General features: G+C 38.9%; 2 protein-coding genes across 3 annotated transcripts; both read right to left on the minus strand.

Moving 5' to 3' along the window:
- Window positions 1-121: 121 nt before the first annotated feature.
- On the minus strand, window positions 122-11,878 carry ctdspl2a (CTD (carboxy-terminal domain, RNA polymerase II, polypeptide A) small phosphatase like 2a). Of its 2 annotated transcripts, none has more exons than XM_071496050.1 (13): window positions 11,599-11,878; window positions 8,183-8,398; window positions 6,653-6,788; window positions 6,390-6,536; window positions 6,036-6,263; window positions 5,164-5,257; window positions 4,444-4,555; window positions 4,246-4,332; window positions 4,085-4,147; window positions 3,907-3,986; window positions 2,386-2,512; window positions 2,207-2,302; window positions 122-1,354 (listed from the first exon to the last, which is right to left on the minus strand). In XM_071496050.1, exons 2-13 carry the CDS (start codon window positions 8,369-8,371, stop codon window positions 1,289-1,291), a joined length of 1,425 nt encoding a protein of 474 aa, XP_071352151.1. In that variant the 5' UTR covers window positions 8,372-8,398; window positions 11,599-11,878; the 3' UTR covers window positions 122-1,288. The 2 variants fall into 2 exon arrangements, with proteins under 2 accessions (XP_071352151.1, XP_071352141.1); XM_071496040.1 differs by having other exon boundaries at window positions 8,183-8,394; window positions 11,599-11,875.
- An 885-nt stretch (window positions 11,879-12,763) lies between these two features.
- LOC139631681 (sulfide:quinone oxidoreductase, mitochondrial-like) lies at window positions 12,764-20,786 on the minus strand. The gene is made up of 10 exons (XM_071496099.1): window positions 19,851-20,786; window positions 17,147-17,351; window positions 16,852-17,022; window positions 16,686-16,739; window positions 16,378-16,572; window positions 16,074-16,283; window positions 15,633-15,816; window positions 14,461-14,528; window positions 14,160-14,338; window positions 12,764-14,064 (listed from the first exon to the last, which is right to left on the minus strand). The coding sequence occupies exons 2-10, from the start codon at window positions 17,342-17,344 to the stop codon at window positions 14,007-14,009; spliced, it is 1,317 nt and encodes a 438-aa protein (XP_071352200.1). The 5' UTR covers window positions 17,345-17,351; window positions 19,851-20,786; the 3' UTR covers window positions 12,764-14,006.
- Between the last annotated feature and the right edge of the window lie 53 nt (window positions 20,787-20,839).

Raw genomic sequence — 20,839 nt, forward strand, 5'->3', positions numbered from 1 at the left:
ACTACTACTACTAGTAGTCAAAATGACCATGTACTTTAATTACTAAAAATTTTAAAATAACCGGTGTTCATAAATATATACTCAGGGTTATGTATTGTAAGTATTAGCAGGAAGCTCTGAGTCGTATAAAAATGTATTTATTTTCAAGGAAACCATTGAGTAACACTGAATACAACAGGAGTGATCATTCAATAGTCAATAAAACTTGTGACTCCTACATCATAAAGATCCCACATACAAGACATCTTGGAAAACAAGATTTGAAAGCAAACATGTTGGCAATTTGCTGGTGCTACAATTTCATTTTTTTTCCTCCCCACATAACAAATTGAGGTGATACACACCTGTGTAGAAAAGTGACAAGATTTTACATCAACTTACAAAGGGCTGGATGTCAAAGTGCAAGATGCCTGAACCCCCCCTCCCACTCACCCCACCTCCCCATCACCCGTCATCAAAGAGGACGATCAAGGTATCGAAATCAGAAATGGACTTTCAAATACAAATCTCCAAAATTATTGTTCCGCCATTATGGCTTTGTATTCAGTTGAGACCCTATTCTAGCTTACGTTACATAGCTTTAAAATATTATTTCAGAAACATTTTCCTCCCAAAGATACATTTTTAAAACTGCACCTTATTACAGACAACTGCATGTAATGGAGTAAAGCATCACAGGAATAATGCAGGCATACAACAGAAAAGCAGCAGTTATCAACAACTTCAAACAAAACACACTAACATTTTGTTGGTTTATAAAAGAAACCGAATCAAAGAATACATACTAAAATCTGAAGTGAAAATAAAATGACTTAAAAACCTTGAAGAAAAAAAATATGTACATATATTTACAAGTAAATAGAGTGAATATTATACAGGTTTTACTGGCCGTTCAAGGTCAGACTGAAGCCAACAAGGTCCATATAATCCAACACTGCATGACATTCAGTTTTGTCAATCCAAAATGGTTCCTAAGAGACAAAATACCTTCCAGGAGGCCGTTTTCATGGTCGCACTAAAAAGAAGCGAGCAAAAAAGTAAAGAATCTGCTGCAGTGAGCAGGTCCGTTTATTCTGAGGCGGGTTCAAGTGCGTATGTATAAAAACATCCAGGGCTTTTTGACTCAAACATAGCTTTCAATTTTTTGCATGATTTAAAAAAATAATAATGATGATAATAATGGCAATGTTTTGTTTGCAAACAAAAATCCACCAAAAAGATCCTTCTAGGAGTCAGTTTTTTCCCCATCGTTGATACCATCTTGAACTGAGAGACGAACGAGAGGTCCTCAGTCTGGAGGAAGGAGGTCGTGCAAACGAAACCGTTCTCGGATGTGTGGTCTGACATCTTCATTCTGTGATAGAGAGGTAAGTAGGTCATTTTATTTCAAAGCATCATACACGAAACGGCGCCCAGTCTGCGTGGGCTTACAAGACACTATGAACATAACAAGCAAGAGCAATAACATGAAGAAAGTGAAAGAACAAATATAATACATCTCCCTGTATGTCACTCGATGTAAAGACAAATATGAACACAACCCTGCTCTTTCCAGCTCTAAAAACGTAACATAGGCATATCTGAGGCACGAACTGTGGTTTTATAAAAACATCCTCAAACGCTGCTGGAAAGCATCAACACAAATTGAGCTATGTCAGCGCTGCAGTGTGAACGTCTTATTTTCACTCCTGTATAACATTTTTGTGAATGAAACTTTCCCACAAGTGAAGCAGAACAGGCAGCCTTATAGTCTTGATTATGCTAATGATCAAATCATGATCATTTACAGTCATCAATTTACAACAGGTTTGTTCAGTTAAGAGAATCTGGTGAATCCACAGAAAAATCTGAGATTTGTTTAAGAATATGAAAACAGTCTTATGCGTGGCTCAATGTCTTATAGCAGCATTCATCAGCAGGGCTACATATGAAAATTAAAGCACGCAGTTAGGAAATAGTGAACCTTAAAAAGTTAAAAATAAAACAATCTGAAGCATTAGTTGACTTACTTCATGATTTCACTGTGTGACTTTATCCATATTAATATTTTTATAACCGAGTACAGCTGCTTAACACTGATAATGTTTTTGTCTTGTATCAGCTGGACTATCTGTGTAATATTATAGTAGGTGCAATATTCATAACACACCACAGGCTGTCGCTGCTAATCTAACTAGACAAAACCCAAAATGTTTAAGATACATACCAGCTCCACGAGCTTCTCGAGGAAAGGAACAAGCTTTAGAAGCTCATTGTCATTTCTATCCACGAACCAGCTCTCTATAGGGATTCCATTGGAAAGCTGAAAAAGACAATATCACTGTGACAAAGAAACATTGGTTTATAAAAAACACTTTCGAACCTGGTTTCCTTGGCGGTGTTTACCTGATAAGCAAAGGCTTGGGGTGAGTTGTCGATTATTATTGTCTTGGAAAGATCCCGTCCGAGAATGTTTAGGTCTTTAATGTAATTTCCTTGAACACACACACAGTGCTCACGAAATAGCCTATGTCTGAAAAATACAAGACAAGAGAATATTCCTCAGTTAAAACATGCAATAATAATAATAATAATAATACATTTTTAAGTTACTAAGATATACCTCTAACTAACAATAACAAAGGAACCAAAAATACAACCTCTTTGGTTCCTTTGGTACCCCTAGTGGGCTGTGGGATTTCAATGTGACATATTCAATAAACAAACAATACTTAGTGAAAACAGTCAAGCACAAGACAGCATTCATAAGTCAAGTGAACAGTAAACTTGAGTAAATGCAGAATAGGTTTGTCCCTTCATTTGTTCTTTTCACAGCAGGAGGAGGAAGCTAACTCTGCATCCACCCAAACTATTTTACATTATATATTTGTAGCTAAAAGTCGCAACAACATACATGTCAGAAGTGCAGAGGACCAGATCAGAAAGCAGAGGTGTGTATGAAGGATTAACAGAAACATCGATACATACTGCATGTTGATGCTTGTTTAACCGCTGCTTTAACTGTTTTTAACCAGCTTGGATCCATTACAGAGCACACCCACGAGGGAGTAGTTTTTGGTGTCAGGTATTTTTGGTGCGGAGACACTCACCATTTATCTGTGATGCTTTTTAAGGGTTGGAAAAGAAAACAGGAAAGCTACATCCTTCTCATCTGTCGATCTGACAAGCTTCATATATTTATCCTCTACCTGCCAAGGCTGAGTGCAGAATCTATCTAGTCGACTTTCATGGTTGAATCATAGATCAAAAACAATTTCCTCTGCTTTAACGTAGCTGCACATCCTGTTAAATCTATACTGACCTTTAAATTTCATCCTTATCACCACAGCTAACTCGGAACACACAGAGAGCAATTTGATACCCGTTTCACGGCCATACAGACCCACGTATGAAAGATAATGAAACCAGTGTGGACAACAGACTTATTTAACAAGTGGATTAATCTGTGGATATTTATATTTATACATTTTTGTAATACCTCCCAGCAGTATATAACTATAATTTAAAATATTATCATTAATTAATCATTTAATTCAGTCTATACCTGGAAAAGCAGCAGATAATGATGGGATGATGGAGAGAAGGATAAATCAATCACAAAAAAGCATATTTAATGAATACTGAATGACAATACTGCAGATTTTCCAGACAGTTTTTGCTAAAATCACATAAAAACTTTATAAGTAACATTTCTATCTATGGCACGATAGAAATGTAATAAATATCTTATGACCCCTTAAATAATCTTAACAGTCTTGCCTTTTTTTTTTTTTTTTTTTTTTTAAGGAAACTGAAATAAATAAGACATTTCTTTTTAAGCCCTGCACACATATTACAAAGCAGGCAGAGTGTACATCAAAATCATTTGTTAACCAAGCTGCTCCAGAGTCTTGTGTGTTCACTGACCTGACCAACTGTTTTTTCGGATCCAGGATGTTGAGCAACTTGTCGGCGTAAACTTTCTTTGAAGCCGTGAACAGAATAATCTGAAATTTTAAAGGATAGCAATAGTAAATGAGTAATAGATAAAGTCAAATTAAACAAATACTGTCTGGAATGTCTTGTTAATGAAGAGACATCTCACCTCATACATTTGAGACATACGCTCAAGAAATTCGCGGAAAAAGGGCCTCAACCGTACATACACCTTCAGATTAAAAAAAAAAGAACACACAAAGAAATTTAATCAGAGCAACAAGAAAATGGAAACCCTTCAACTCGAGAGTGACCTTCAGCTGTTAGTACCTGGTATATTACATCTTGAAAGAGCACAGGGAATGTCAGGGCTGCGTCTTCTAGCTCATTCAAACTACAGTGAACCAGAGTTTCATCCTGACAGCAGAAAAAGAGAAGAACATCAGTATGATAAACACACTGAGGTCAAATTACTTTTAATATGAGAACAACAACAACAACAACAACAACAAACCCTCCACTGCTTACCAGATCTAAGACAAGAGAAAACTCTGGTGTGCTGCGCGTTTTCAAAGGTAACGCTGGTTTGCGTGTTAACTGCTCTTCTGTCAGCGGAGGCACATGCTTGATGAAGAAGTACCTTGAGGAAGAGAAAACAGAAACAGACTCCTCATTTAACTACACTTTCAAGGACTGTCCCAACAAAGAGGAACACTTTCAGAACAGGGGTGGTGTTGGTTGTCTGGCTCAAGTGTCAACAAGAACAACTGATTTATGTGTCTTTTCGTCACTTAATGAGACATTAAATTTCAGCGCTACAGGGGCTGAAAAGATCTAAAGAATTAATATTAACTTCTCACATAAGTCAATAAACTGAGCAGTGAACAAAAATCTTGAGTCCAATGAAGTACAGCAGTGGTATAAACATGGTGGCACAGAGTGATCAAAGGCTGAAAGTAAAGTTGTTGCTGCCATCTAGTGGTTGAAAGTTTCACATGACACCAGATTCTGTACGCGGACACTCAATGTCACCTTGGATGTGATTTCAAGTGGAATCAGACAACACTCCTGATCACAGCGTTTGTTGTCAGAGTCACAGAGTTAAAACTTTAAACCTAAGATCAAGGACATCAACTAAGTCTTTATTCAGAGCTTGTTATTTCTACTGAATGGCTCATTTTTATTTTTATTTTTTTCATCAATATATGGCTATGATTGTTATCAGCAAATTAATGATGCTCTACTTACGGATCAAAAACTTCCCAGTCCTCATCGTATGAGGTTTCTGCAGGAGCTGAGGGTAACGCATGTGGGTATACGCCGTCTGGCATACAACCAGGAGCTGATGAGGACAGAAAGATGGGAAATTTGTTAAAATGTTGCATTCTTGAACAAAAAAGAGCCAAAGTCACAAGGACACGCCCGGGCTAGCCTCTGGCACACTAGCTTCTGTATCTCAATGCAATCTCTCATTCAGCTTTTGTTTCTGCTCTTTCTGAAAACATGAAGGGTTTCCCTCAGTCTTAATTTCTATATTGTCAGACAAATCATCTACCACAGCAGGTGCTACTAAAAGTTGGAACCTTCATTTTCACCTTCATTTACCAGCACAGCAATGCAGGTATTTGGATCATCCATATTCATTAGGGCTGCACAATTAATTGAAATATAATCGAAATCCCAATAGGGCAATATGGCATGTGCAATATCCAAATCACAGGACCTACAATTTTTTTGATAAAGGTAAAACAGGAAAGGAACCCTGAAGTTCCACTTTTACCTCAGCTCTCTATCATTTGTTATAAAGTAGATATTGATTGTCATAGAGACTTGACTGTTCCTAATAAACTGGCAGCTGAGTGTAAGTTATGACAACTGTCTGCGGTCAGTGTTTGACCCTGCTGACACTGAAAATAAAATGGTCAGTTAACTTACTAACTAACTAAAAGCATATCGTGATGATGGTGCCCAAATGATGCTGTTTAAATTTATTTATTTTTTGTTGGTGTCCACAGCAGTGACACATAAATTACCTGTCGCATAACCTTCCCTGGTTTATGCTCATGTCAAGACAGTTTCCCAATTTACAAGAACGAGGCTTAATGCGAGAGCAGCCGTACCTGTTAATGGGGGCATGTCGGTTTCAGTGACAATCTCTCCTTCTTCTATGCTTGTATCAGAGGTAATCTGAAGCCTCGGTGGCAACATTGGGTCAGTGTGACATGGAGTGATGCCCTCTGTGGATGTGAGAGTGCTGCTTGGCATTTCCTCTGCTTGCTCAATGTCCAGCTGTTTCATGATTTCCTCTGCCTCCACCGCTTGGCCAGGAGAGTCTGAGCCAGGAGTGGCTTCAAAGAGGGAATAGAAAAGACAAGACTGGTCAGTACAGTTTGGTCTCTGGCGAACTTTCTAAAGGTCATTGCCAAAGGTTAGATGTTTTCAGACAAAAATATCTAAGGATTCTTTTGTTTTACCTGTTTTAGTTGCTGGTGAGAAAAAGTTGAAGACTGGAGAGAAGATGGTTCCAAGCAGGGTGGTGCGTGGTGGGCTGCTTGCTGCCTCGACAGGGGCATCTAGTTTACCATTTGGTTTCATGGGTTTACTGTTGCAGGTCATTGTGTCTAAAGAAAGACAACAACTCATTACAAACAGCCCCTAAAACAAAATGTCTGTATAATTTTCTGTATATGGTGTCTTTTTTATAAATGTGCATCTTGTAATACTTGGACTGAAGTACCTTTATTTGGACTTTTCCGGCAAACTCTGGAGACTGATTTGTTGGAAAGGCCTCTAGTCTGTGGTGTTGAAGTAATTAGATCGCTTTCAGAATTACAATCAATACGACTCCTCTTGGCGGGGATGTCCTGCTCCACCTAAGGAGGGAAAAAAAGGATAGAGGAACAAGTCAAGGCTACAACTCTTCCACACAACGTCAACTTTTAAGTGGATTTTTACTCTTACACTACTCATAATTACAAATAGTTTTATTAGCATTTAGAGGTGAAACATTGAGTCGATAATTAGATTAGTTGATCACCAGAAAAATAATCAATAACTATTTTGATAATCAGTAAGTCATTTAAGATTAAAAATGGTGAACATTTGCTGGTTCCAGCTTCTCAAATGTGTGGATTTAATCCTTTTCAATCATTGTAAACTGAACATTTTGGACTGTTGGTTGGATAAAACAACATCTACAGATGACATTGTGAGCTCTGGGGACCCATGAAAGGCAAATTTCATTATCTAATTTCATTACTACATTTCTTTTGGACTACATCAATCAATAACTACTGCAGATTAATCAATCAATCAACAGTATTCAATCATCAGTAATTGGTAGTTGCAGCCCTAATGGCATTGTAAAGTGAGTCGAATTATTATGGTGGCATAATTTCATAACAGGAATTATATCATGGTGCCGCTATGTCTCAATCCACATCTAAAAATTTGTTTTGGTCATTTTGTGAAGATACATTTATGGTTGTAATGTGAGCACTTGTTTCAGAGTATTCCAAAGTAGACAAACTAGGACTGTATAAAAGCCACATCATTTTTGATAAGTAAATAATGTTTCAGACTTTGCTGCAACTGTTGGATATTTACATTTAGTCTAATCTAATGTATGTTCACAAATGAAGTTGTGCAGCACTGTTTGCTATGTTTGATACTTTGGATTTTGTCTGGCCAATTGTTGAACAGTGATGGGAGTGGAAGCTCAAAATGTTTAAATGAAGGGATTATTTTGTATTTTGATTTGAAAGCATCATGAAAATGTTACTAGGTGCAACCTGGTAAGACTGTTTATGTAAAAGTGACCTGTTCAGACATGGGGCACTTAAATTGCCGATAAGTAATGACGTGCATGTCTGAAATGGGCTATAGACAAAGGAGAGCAATTCCTTTAGTGGGGAAAAGTTCGGCTTGCTGTTGATAAAATAAGCATACAGTCTGTGGTTTCACAGTTCGCTGGCCATCTATCATTACCATGTGCAACAGCTGCCAGACTGAATATAGAGGAAGTTAATACAGAGGTAAAAAAGGCTAGAGGGGAACAATGTTGGTTGTGTTGAGACGTTCTGTTAAGGGTCTATAAGCACGACTCACTATTATGTGAGTCATGGGTTCACCTCAGCACAAAATGCAGCTGAGGCATTGCTCTTTTTGTACAAAACATATGTGTGTGCGTTCCTACAGTGTTCTATCGAGTTACAGCAACACAAACAAACTTGTACAAGAGCGACTGTGAATGCTGATCTACACCCACCTTGACAGCATTTCCACGGATGAATTTCTTTATCGTGGAAAACAGGCCTGTTTCATTCTTCTGCATCTTGCCTCGACCTCTCACCGAGGATGGCTCCACTTCACAATATTTCCGTTTGGCCTGGGACGGGTGGGTTCGACGGCCTAAGTTTGGCTGCTGAGGAGCTTTACGCACTCTCAGCCTCATCATGCGCCACCGTCACATAGAAGAATCTGACTAGGAAAAAAAAAAAACAAGAGAAATTTGGTTTCAATAATGAAAACAATACTTTGTATAAAAAAAAAAAATAAAAAAAATAAAAAAATATATATATATATATATATATTATATACATATACATATACATATACATACATACACACACACAATATATATACACATTCAATGATTTGTGACAGTTTTGATGCTCTGCGCTATGGACACATTTTGATAACAAAAAGCAGTGACAGTCAATACACAGCCAGAACCAGTTCTGTACCTTGCATTATTACAAGCTACTTGTATACAATAAAATTTAATGGAGAAAATGAAGTCGGTGGCCACTTTATTAGGTACAACTGTACAATCTAATGTAATTCATTCCATTACATAACATTTACTCATTTGGCAGACGCTTTTATCCAAAACGACTTACAAATCAAGGACAAAAGTAAAGCTACAGTGCAGTGGGAAACCTTGGTCTAAGTATTAGGTACAACATCTATTTAATAAGTGCTGGGAGATTGCATTAGGAAGTGCATCAAAAAGTGCATAGTAAGTGCTAGTTAGACAAGTTAAGGTTTTAGGAAAGGAGGTGCTCTCAGAGGAGATGAATTTTGAAGTGATTCTTTGAAGTAGAGAGGGACGTCCCTGCTCTGATAGAACTTGGTAGCTCATTCCACCATCAGGGAACCACAGATGAGAATAGTCTGGACTGAAACTACCTTGTGTGCAGGGATGGCAATGCCAGATGACATTCCCTGGAGGAAAGCAGTGGCCGAGAAGGAGCATAAGGCTGGGTAACCAGTGTAGGTCGATTAGTAGCTGAGTGACATGTGCCCTTTTGGGCTGATTGAAGATCCGGCAGGCTGCTGTGTTCTGGATCATCTGTAAGGGTTTCACTGAGCACAGAGGAAGACCTGCCAGAAGAGCACTGCAGTAGTCGAGGCAAGAGATAACCATAGCCTGGACTAAGAGCTGGGCGGCGAAATCGGGTAAATCCTGATTTTCTTTAAGGCCTGATTTTCTTAATGTTGTATAGAGCAAAGCAGCATGATCAAGAGACATGAATTCAATACAAGAATTCTGAACATTATGACTAGAATGATAAATATATAATTGAATTTACATATTTCCAACAATGTCAACAAAACTGAACATTATAAACTTTGTGAGGTAGAATTTACAGCAGAGTTGTTGTTGTTTTGAACTGCAAGATTGTACATGTGTACCTAATAAAATGGCCACTGAGTGTATGTTTTTTGTACAGTATTACCAGCGACTTACAAATATGTTTTTGTTAGATATCAAGGGAAATTTGACAAAGGACAGGTAAGTTGTCAGCAAGTTCAAGTCCAATTCACTAGAAAACTATGAAAAAAAGTGAAGCTAATAAATATGACTATTTTCCCACATTTTACTAGTTACAGACAGGTACAAGGAGTTCAAAACTGAAAGCTACTGCACAGCTGGATAGAAACTGTCATTTTACTTGTTTGACACCAAGCATTGCTCAACCAAGTGCTCAGTGCTTATGCTGAAATGTGAGCCTCTTTGTTGGACTCGCTGGGTAAACTCTTATAAAGGCTATTATTTGAATCTTTAATTTCTTTCGCAATCTTTGGTGCAAAACAATTTTGTTCAAGGGCTCACACAAACACTCAGAAAATACAGATATAGATGCATTTATGACACTTTGATAACAACACATTGGCCGATAACAATATATTTTTTTTTTACCATAAACATTTTTATAGTGATCCCTTTCATTTGGTAACTAAAATTTGTGACCAAGATATGTACTGAGGGTATTTTAGAATTTAAAAATGGACTTGATCTCTGGTAGGCAAACATTGTAAGGGGAATTTGTTTCTAATTACCTCAAACATTGCAGTTTCTTGTTACTTGTGAGACAGCATATACAGTGCAAGTGAAAAGCATGTCAGTGAGTGTGTATTGTGGGCTCTACTCTTGAGCTAGAATACACAAAGATAGTTTAATAGATAGAATGTCATGTTAAAACTAAACTATCGTGTTTGTCTACTGATGTCTGCAAATTTTCAGTTTCTGTTTGTGCCACTCTTGACAAAAACTTTAGATGTCAGCCACTTTAAAGGCCATGAACAGTGGTTTACAAAGTACATTTGTGGACTTAATTCTTTTGTGTACTGGCACCATTTAGGATTTTTTAAAATTGGTGTAATGCACCAAATATTAATGAAATTGATTACAACAATCGCTCCATACATGTGATTACAGTGATAGCTACAAATGTGCTTCAATAAATTCAGTCACCTTAGTGAAGTGAGACAGTTTGAACACGATGGTCAACAAAATCAGGTAACATCAACTCATGTTAACCCTCTGGTTGTCACAGTCATTTAACAGCATGATAACAAACTTTGCAGCACAAGTTATCATCGAAATTAAATGACTGTCAGACAGTCAGTGGAGTGGGCGGTGTAACCTACGTGATAAACATTAATGGCAATCGGGGATGGGATTGCGAAGCTTTCAATGTGTACAAATTAAGCTGCTATTCAGTACAAATGCTTCCTGTATCCATGTTTGGTCAACAATGCTGCAAATTTATTTTCCAACTGTGGTTAATTTGGATGTGATAGCCTCACTGACTCACTCGCTGACTATCGTTATATAACATCGGACAGGCTGCATTAACGCTAACGACGTCAGCTAGCGCTAGCATTAGCCAGCTGCTTCAATTTAGCATCAAAAACCCAGCGTACACCTGCAGCTGGTCTGACGCTGCCGTCCCACATTTATATGGACAAAACTACGAGTTTGTCTGGCTACAACTGACGCTTATATCTGCTGTCAATTTGAATTACTCGTATCGCAAACCAGATACTGCCAGTGGTTCCGGGGCTAAAGTTAGCACAAGTGGCTACAGTTTGCTTACATGCTAACAAAAACGCCAATGGCAGCAAAAGCAAAGCTGTGACATTATTCACTTCAACTCCCATAGCATGGCTTATGTGTGTCCCCGTTAAATTACACGTGTCTAACACCCAAACTATCCAAAAATTGCTCGGTAAAATAAAGCAACACAGCTAGCAGCGCTCTGGCTATTTTGTTCGCTCCCATAACTATTTTCAGCCATTAGACTACGCCCCCTTCGCTGGCTAACGTTAGCCGCTAGCTATCTGGAAGGGGACAAACCTTTTTTTTTTTGTTTACATGTTGTCGTTGTTTCTTACCGATGATCTGGGGAGCTCTTCAAAACCTGCCGCAGCGTTGTCAGCCCTCGGCCGCGACCGTGGCGGCCACCGATGAAGGTCGGGCCGTGGTTGTTGCTGCCAGCGGTGTCTGTTGCTCGGTGGCTAATCACAGAACAACCATGTCTGCGGACGCCATTTCCCGCCTCAGCACAAACATCACGTTGGTGGTGCGCAGGAGAATGCGACACACACGTAAGGGAACCAACGTGGCGGAGAGCGGAGTCAACAGGAAAATGGCTATGGTGTGTGTGTGTGTGTGTGTGTGTGTGTGTATGCATGCTGCTGGACTAAGGCACACTGTACATAAAAACTATGGGAGATGCAGACTGGTGCACCTGTAATCACAGAAATAGTTTTTAATTGTGTGCATGGTTTGTTATATCTTGTTACATTTCATTTAATCTTTCTGCCAACCTTTATGTGAGTACTTTTTATTTTTCATTTATTTTTAAAATTTAAATACGTCATTTCAACCTTTTAAATTACATTGCATCACAATAAACTTTAGGTCAGCTCAGTTTCCAGTCAGAGGCACCGGAAAGAGATTTGAGTCAGCTGAGCAACACTGATTATAAACTATATGGTTGGAAAATCGAGAAGCAAAAACACAGTGTGACATGAACAAGCTGAACTTTGTCACTTCATGCTGTAAAAAGTTTGAGTTCATTTCTCTGCTGTCATAGCTTCGCAGCAGCATGGGCACAGCTATCAGCTGCACTGTCTTGCAACAAAACATGACTAACAATTATTAAATAAAACAAAATATCAAATAGGTTTTAAGCTCTGCAAGGTGACTTTCATAAACAATGAAATGAACTGGCTGCCTAGATGGTACTATTATTATAATGAATCACCTCTCATGTATGCACCATGCTGAATCCTCTAAATCAAAAATCAAAGTCATCAGTAGTGCAACACTCCACTTTTTTTTCCGCACGCAACATGCAAAAACTGCTGCCAGTTTGCATGAACTGATCAGTTAATTTGAACCTTGTTTTACTGATGACTTTTGATACCTCCAAGACAGAACAAACGCTGAAAAAAGAACCGTATTGTTAATGGCCTAAAACCCTTAAGTGACAATATTAACTTGGGACCTCAAGTCAGTAAATAATATCACACACAAATCACAGCAAAACAAAGCCATATGTCAACAGTCAGTACTGTTGTTGTAATATTGGATGTAAATATCATAAAGTCCAACAAGGTTGAAACTATACTGAGTATATATTCATGATTTTTCAAGTTTCAGTTTTTACTTCAGTACCATCATCATAGTAGTTTACACAGCCATTTTCATGATTAAAGTATAATGAATCTTTTTTTCATTAGCTCTATGAAGTAAGCACTAACTGTGTAAGCACCGAGATGTTTATAATTCTGTTCAGCACTGATAGAAAAATAATATTCAAAAAAACACTTTTGACATTGATGTTTACAAGCAAGAAAAAGCACATGTGCTTGTTTTCATGTTAAATGTCGAGCTTTCCCAAACACATCTCTTCAAAATGTTTGGTAGCACAAACAATCATTTTAAAAACAATTACAGATTTGATTATTTATTTTTTAAGATAGAAAGAGACTTGAAGACTATTAAAACCCTAAAATGATTATCTGTATACATTAAGACTTCTGTCTACACAGCATTCTTAGCGACTGGACGACAATGATTACAGCTGTGGAGTTGGTCTTCCCTCCAATATTCTGCTAATATCAACGTCAACAGTTTGCCTTATTACAATATGCACATAAAATGCAAAGAGACTATGAATGTAATGAAGGCATTTCAGGTCAGTTCATTGGACGAACCTGGGCCATGTGGAGTACGTACTAGAGAGAGGTTAAGTAAAGCACGACTCCATCTAACTTCAGTTTGGCTGTGGGGGTCTGGTGAAACCTACTGGCTTCTAAAGTGCACTGGTACGTACACCTAAGGTTGTGTATCAATGTGGAATACAAATATTCTTGAAACCTTTGTTTGGCTCCTATAAAATTATAATTTCTGGTTTGATAAGGGGTTGATCAAAGCAGTAAGAGCTTACATTCAGTATGCCACCAAAATAACCAATAAATGACCTAAGGTAGCTAAAAGCATTAACTCTCAGCGCTCACTGCACTACAAGCAACTCCCTACAAGGAGTCATTTTATTCCAATGTAATATCAAAAGCAACACTTCATGCAGCTTTAAATTGATCTTGATATTCAAATATAAACTATAAATTGATCCAAATTGCTGCAATTTAATTATGATGTCCAAGCCACAAATATTACTGCACTACCCACGTGTGATCACCCTTTTAGGAATTATGACTGATGAATTACACGTGCTTTTTCCCTCAAAAGTTCAGGAAATGCAACTGTTTACATTCAAACTGATCGTGGACTTTCATTTCATCCCAAGATGAAGGAGTTTCCTGTATGGTCCTGGTCCACCCCACAGGCCCCTGATGTAAGAGAAATAAAGAGAAATGTAGTCAATGCCATAGAATAATTCATTACTACAAACGATTAACATGTTGTTAATGAACTATGTACATACCTTAGAAGCCCATGCCAGTAGAGGTGAGGCATTACATCAGCTTTCATGTGGTACATTAATCGTCTTTCTTTGGCTTGGTTGATGGGGAATGTTTCCAGTGGCTGTCCATTGTAGTCAAACTCTGCCAGCACGACTGTGTTGTAGCTTGTAACCAACGGACATGAAGTGTAGCCATCATACTGTAAACAAGCATTTCACTGATTATGTATTTGTACATTTTTGCGACAGAGATACTGCCAACAGTGAAATGATAACATTGTAATAAGTCAAAAGATGAATCAATGTTTATGTGACACTTAACCTTCTTATCTGGCTTCTCATTTTTCAGTACTTTGCTGATGGTTCTGTTCAAGATAGCAGTCTGTGCAGCTACAAAACAAGAAAACAAATGCTAAGTTTTTATTTCTATAAATGTTTGCAGTCACTTTTAAGGAATGGACACATAGTAAAGGCAGCAGACATGGTAGCATCGAGCTGTAATGTTAATCCACAATAGAATCAAAAACAAAAATTATTCATATCGTATCACTAGTGGGGCAAATGCTGTAAAGTGTGATGTTCCCTGGTGGAGCCTGAAAAAAGTAAGGGTAGGGTAAGGGCATCTGTCCAATTTACTGATGCACATAAGAAATCACAGCTCTAGGAGGCTCACCTTAGAAGTACAGCAGGGGAAGATAAAACCAAATTCACCGCTGGATAAACACGATCTGTCTGATGCTGTACCTCTGCTCATTGCTAACAAGACAATGTTTGTCTTAATGAGCATCTTAACTAGCTTACACCAACATGTTAACGTGTATACAGTTATTATGTAAACACACTAACATGATAAACCACTGTGTTAGCTTTAGGCTCAAAGTATAGTTGAGACCGACAGGAATTCAGTTATCACTGTACACTCACTAATGTGGTTAAAAGCATCAACAGAAAACAGCAATCACTATTAGTCAGCATCATGTTCACACACACACACACTGAAGGTAAATGTGATGAGCACGATAAGGCTAAATGCTTTACTGCAGTCAGATTGCAGTTGGGCAGGGAGTGATAAGCACTGCTTTACAACCCCTAGTCATCATCACTGGTGCCAAGTTGGCAGGAACTTCCGAATCGTTTACTCCAAAGTAAATGATGGGAAAATTAGCCAAAGAGTTAAACTTTTTTGGGGTTAAACTTTTTTGAAAAACATTTAAAATGTTCAATCAAACTCAAAAAACAAAGATACACTAAGGTGAAGGTGGAACCTGTCAAATACTACTGGGATGTGTCTCTACATTACTAGATTTATAGGGTGTGGCGTATCATTTTATATTCTTGTGTAAGTAGGTTATTGTGCAACACACCTACTAAAGAAAGTGCATTTTACAAGAAGAACAAGCAGTTAACAGTAGATAAAACTGCATGAATAGTATGTTGCAACAGCATGCTTTCCACTATTGCGTTGATGCAATGAGCGACACAATGATCACTTACCGACCGCAGCTCCAGTTTTGGCTGTGGGCAGGTTGGTGCAGTCTCCAATCCCAAACACATTTGGATACCTCTTATGCTGGAGATTGTCTTTGTCGACGTCCAACCAGCCAGCCTCGTCGGCCAGTGGACTGCCTTTGATCACCAAATTAGGTCCCATCGGTGGTGTGACATGAAGCATTTCATACTGAGGGAGAAAAACAGGGAAGTTGACGTTATTCACTCGGATCTCACTTTTCCTAATTTGTAATATATTTAGATGCAAAGGGAAACAAAAATGTGTAGATATATGAGGTTGTTCAAATCATACAGCCACTACAGACAAAAAACCCCCAACATTATTTCAGGATTTGAATAGGAAGGAAATTACAAAGCACAGGTTGGCAAGCAGTCAATGCTATACTATATGTAAAAGATACTGCTGAGGTACAGTAATACACTTACCTCAAACACTTTGGTTTCGCCTGGTTTGTCAAGGTTCTCAAACACAGCTTCTTGCTTGTCAGCCCGCACTTCAATCAGGTTCTGCCTCAGGTTCACTTGTAGGTCACGGGAGTTCACAATGTCCCACAGTGTGTCAGCATATTTCTTGACCCAAAACAGCACAGGCAGCGATGTGTTGTATATTAAATTGGCCTTTTCCCTTTTTCCTGTCTTGGATGTAAACACAAAATATATATTCATTAAATATGGAAAACTACTTTTGATAGTTTCAGAATGTACAACATTATCATTACACCCCAAGTACCTTTCTGAGAAAAGCATCGGATAGGTACATGATCTTCTGTGGAGCTCCAGGACATTTTACAGGAGTGTTTGGGAAGGTGAACACAGCGTTGCCCTCTTTGAAGTCCTGTAGCGCTTTCCATGTCTTCTCCACAGTTTCGACTGAGTAGTTTGACCCAATCTTTGGATGTTCAAACCCCTCAGGCAGTCCTTTGATCTACGTTTCAGAAGACTGTAAGTTTCCTGAGATGGAACTGCAGGTCAAATTATATACAACTGCAGAAGTGTAGTAGATAGAGGCAGAGCCAAGAGAACAAAGCATTAATTCACCTTCTCATAATGGAGTTGTAGTCCAAGAGCCACAATCAAATACTCATAGGAGATCTGTGATGTGAAAGAAAGGAAAAGGTGAACTGCAAACTACCTAAAACAGTAGATTATCATTATAACTTCAATATACACACTGTCAGATAACAGTTTCCTAAAGCAAACATACTTCCTTCCCATCAACTGTGTGAACAGTATTTGTGTCTGGGTTTATTTCCTGAACTTTAGATTTCACCCACTTGACTCCTGAGGGCATAACACTTGCAGTGGGGCGACCTGATGAGGCTACAGTTTTTGCACCAGCACCAACCAGTGTCCATATTGGCTGATAGTAGTGCATCTGAAAAAAACGAAAAGACACTTCTAAAAAGAAGTCTTGTATGACTTGTATTTTGGTCTCAGTCACCACTGGGAACATAAAAGGAGGTACTGCAAACAATGGTCAAAACCTAGTGGATCCTTGCCTCACTGGGCTCCACAACAGCAACGTTCTCAGCTCCTAGCATCCTCTTCATTCGTGAACTCATTGAGATGCCCCCACTTCCTCCTCCAAGTACCAGCATTTTGTAATGCTGTTTGGCAGAGGCACAGCCGCTTGTGTGAAGATTAAAGATAGCAATGCCCCTGGGGTGGAACTGCCTCAGACGACGCAGTGCAGCCATTCTGTGTCTGAATAAGGTCAAGTTAACATTTTGGTTAACAACAAATCACCTATATTGTCTAAGATTTAAACTGTCAACTAACCAGTACTTCCCATTTTGCTGCTCCACATACACACTTTGGCCTTCAGACGTAGAGTAACTAGTTTTACTTTTAGTGAGAATTAGACATTGAATTTTGCTTTCCCCTAAATATTTACTTATTTTTCATTCGCTACTGAGAACAATGAGATCATGAGTTTCACTGTGGCTTTGCCAGCCACAGCTATTGTAACAAGGGACCACCCCAGATAATATGACCTGACAAAAACACCACAGAATATTAGCAGGGGAACAACAATAAGTCAACAGTTCTGTAGGTTAATTGTTGTTTAACCCTGCTTGCCTTAATTAGTGTAATCAACATATAATATGAAAATGGTTCATCTCACATATTTGCAACCACCCCCTGCATGTTTATATCACATAGATACTGTTCAGGTCAATTTGACCCGGCAGTCAAACTGGAGGTAAAAGGGTGTCAGAAATGTCAGACTATTTTTTTCTTTGCAACTATGAGACATATTTCATCCCAATCACTCTCTCTCTCTCTCACACACACACACACACACACACACACACACACACACACACAGAGCACACGCACACACGCACACACACACACACACACACACACACACAGAGCACACAGAGCACACGCACACACACGCACACGCACACACAGAGCACACAGAGCACACAGAGCACACACACACACAGAGCACACAGAGCACACGCACACAGAGCACACGCACACACACGGGTGCAGGTGTTATGATATTTGCCGAGAACCATTTATGTTCTCGCGGGAAAACTCCACCCACATTCAGTGGACACTCAACAGGGGAGGGGCAAAACATATAAAAGATTCTCTGCATGGGAGTCCTACCAACATTACACTCTGTCAGGCAAACCTTTACAAAATGAGCAGCAGAAGCAAAAGGATGACAGTCCAGGAGGCTCTGGAAGTCATCATTGATCATGACAGTGAAATGGAGGAGGATGTGTCTGAAGATGAAGACCATCTTGAGCTAAATTCTGATTCTAATGATTCTGATTTTGAACCAGATGAGGGAATTGCTATTCCTATTCCTCCAAGCAGGACATTCATGTCACAAAATGGTAAAATACAGTGGTCTTCATGCCCAAATATGCGTCAGTCAAAACTGTCTGCAGAAAACATAATCAAGACAGTGCCAGGGCCCACTAGGATGGCAGTGACTCGTGTGACTGACATCAAGTCAACTTTTGAGCTGGTCATGCCAGATTCAATACAGAAAATCATTCTGGAAATGACTAATCTGGAAGGGAGGCATGTTTTTGGGGAGGTCTGCAGGCCATCTGACGATGTCAAGACAAGCATGACCTGTGTGAAATGTGCAAAATTCATTTGCACAAAGCACAGTGTGGTGACATGTCACTCGTGTGCTGTGTAGATGCACACACACACACACACACACACACACACCTAGACACACACCTCAACATTTCTCTTTTCATGTGCTTATAGCTGAGCTCTTTTTAAGAACTTAAAACTCTATCTATTTTCTTCTATTTTACTTTTTTGCCCCTGCTTTTAACTCTGTGTTTTCTTTTGTTTTTATGCTGTTTTATACTGTTCTTTTTTGTCTTTATGTAAAGCACATTGAGTTGCCTTGGTATGAAATGCGCGATATAAATAAAGATGCCTTGCCTTGCCTAGACAAACACACACACACACACATGTTCATATTACGATTGCTTGTTTGTTGTATTGTATTGCGATTTTGTTCATTTCTGGTTCACAAACAGTGCATGTATGTAAAACAACATTTAAATGTTATGTTTCAATGTTATGTAAAACGATTGTGTTTCATATGTTGGTCTTTCAAAAGCAATAAAGTGGTGAAACATTTAAAAAAAAGTTTGAACATGCATTTTTTTTATGAAAAATGAGTGAATTATCCTAATTGAACCATTACCTGTTAGAGGTAAGGAACACCATTGCACTAAATATTGATAGAATAGTTAGTAATGGAGTTAGTAATGAAATATTCACAGTGCTTGTTAGGATTTTTTTGGTTTCAGACATCTTTTGGATAATTAAACATGCACTGGGTCAAATTGACCCGGGAACACCATTGCTGTTCCTGACAAATGAACATAACAGGAGGGTTAATAAAGCTTTATCACAAATGCTTTGAACTGCTGTAACTTGACGGAGAGACAGTGACTTTATATTTTTTCAGTCGATATGCAGGTTTAACAGAAGCGTCATAGCCGCAGTACAAATAAACAAAATGTAATGACACTAGTTACTTTGATGTGGGTTGTTTACATCTCCTCTTGTGAAGCCTGTTGGAGCTGCTGCATGCTGCGTAACGCACTGACTGCGGCTACATTTCTCCTCAGGCGCAGACCTGGCAACATGATATCCAGGAGCAGTTTTGCACCGTAACGTCGGAAAGAGACAGACTTGCATAATACTTACCTCGACAAGCACCACTCTCGACCGTCTGATTTAATCTGAATTTAGACAGAATCCACAGATGACCCGGGATAATAAGTCCACCCTGCTTTTTCTCTGCAGTGAAGGCAGGACTGACACAGCCTGCGAGAAATGTTCACCCTGCGTGAACTTCCGGTCATCGCCCACCGGAGGACGAACGTGTGTCGGTCCAGCTTCGGCTTGAAGTCTGAAAATTTAGCCCCGCCCCCTCCGTCGTTCGACCAATCACAAGCCTTCATCATTCAATAACAGTTTAAACATTTTTGGGGTGTCGGAAAGTTGACAGTTCACTCTTCAGGAGTAAGTTTTGATATGCCCCGTCGCACTTTAGCGGGTGTGTTTGGATGTAAGTCCGTCCCTTCTGCTGTGCACATAGTCGTCCTGAAATGACCTCACTGTCAAAGCCGGTAGTGAAACCAATCTAGACTGTAGTGACAATCATGATTTTCTGATTGCCCAGTGTACATGAATGCCGCACTTTCATTAAACAATGTAAATGTGACGTCTAACAGGAAAAGGTTGCTCCTTGGATTATTTATTTTTTAAGATAGAAAGAGACTTGAAGACTATTAAAACCCTAAAATGATTATCTGTATACATACAGACTTCTGTCTACACAACATTTTTAGCGACTGGACGACAATGATTACAGCTGTGGAGTTGGTCTTCCCTCCAATATTCTGCTAATATCAACGTCAACAGTTTGCCTTATTACAATATGCACATAAAATGCAAAGAGACTATGAATGTAATGAAGGCATTTCAGGTCAGTTCATTGGACGAACCTGGGCCATGTGGAGTACGTACTAGAGAGAGGTTAAGTAAAGCACGACTCCATCTAACTTCAGTTTGGCTGTGGGGGTCTGGTGAAACCTACTGGCTTCTAAAGTGCACTGGTACGTACACCTAAGGTTGTGTATCAATGTGGAATACAAATATTCTTGAAGCTTTTGTTTGACTCCTATAAAATT

This window comes from Trachinotus anak, unplaced genomic scaffold (assembly GCF_046630095.1).
Source record: "Trachinotus anak isolate AG129_WGS33_773 ecotype Australia unplaced genomic scaffold, CSIRO_AGI_Tana_v1 ptg000002l, whole genome shotgun sequence".
NCBI classification, from domain to species: Eukaryota; Metazoa; Chordata; class Actinopteri; order Carangiformes; family Carangidae; genus Trachinotus; species Trachinotus anak.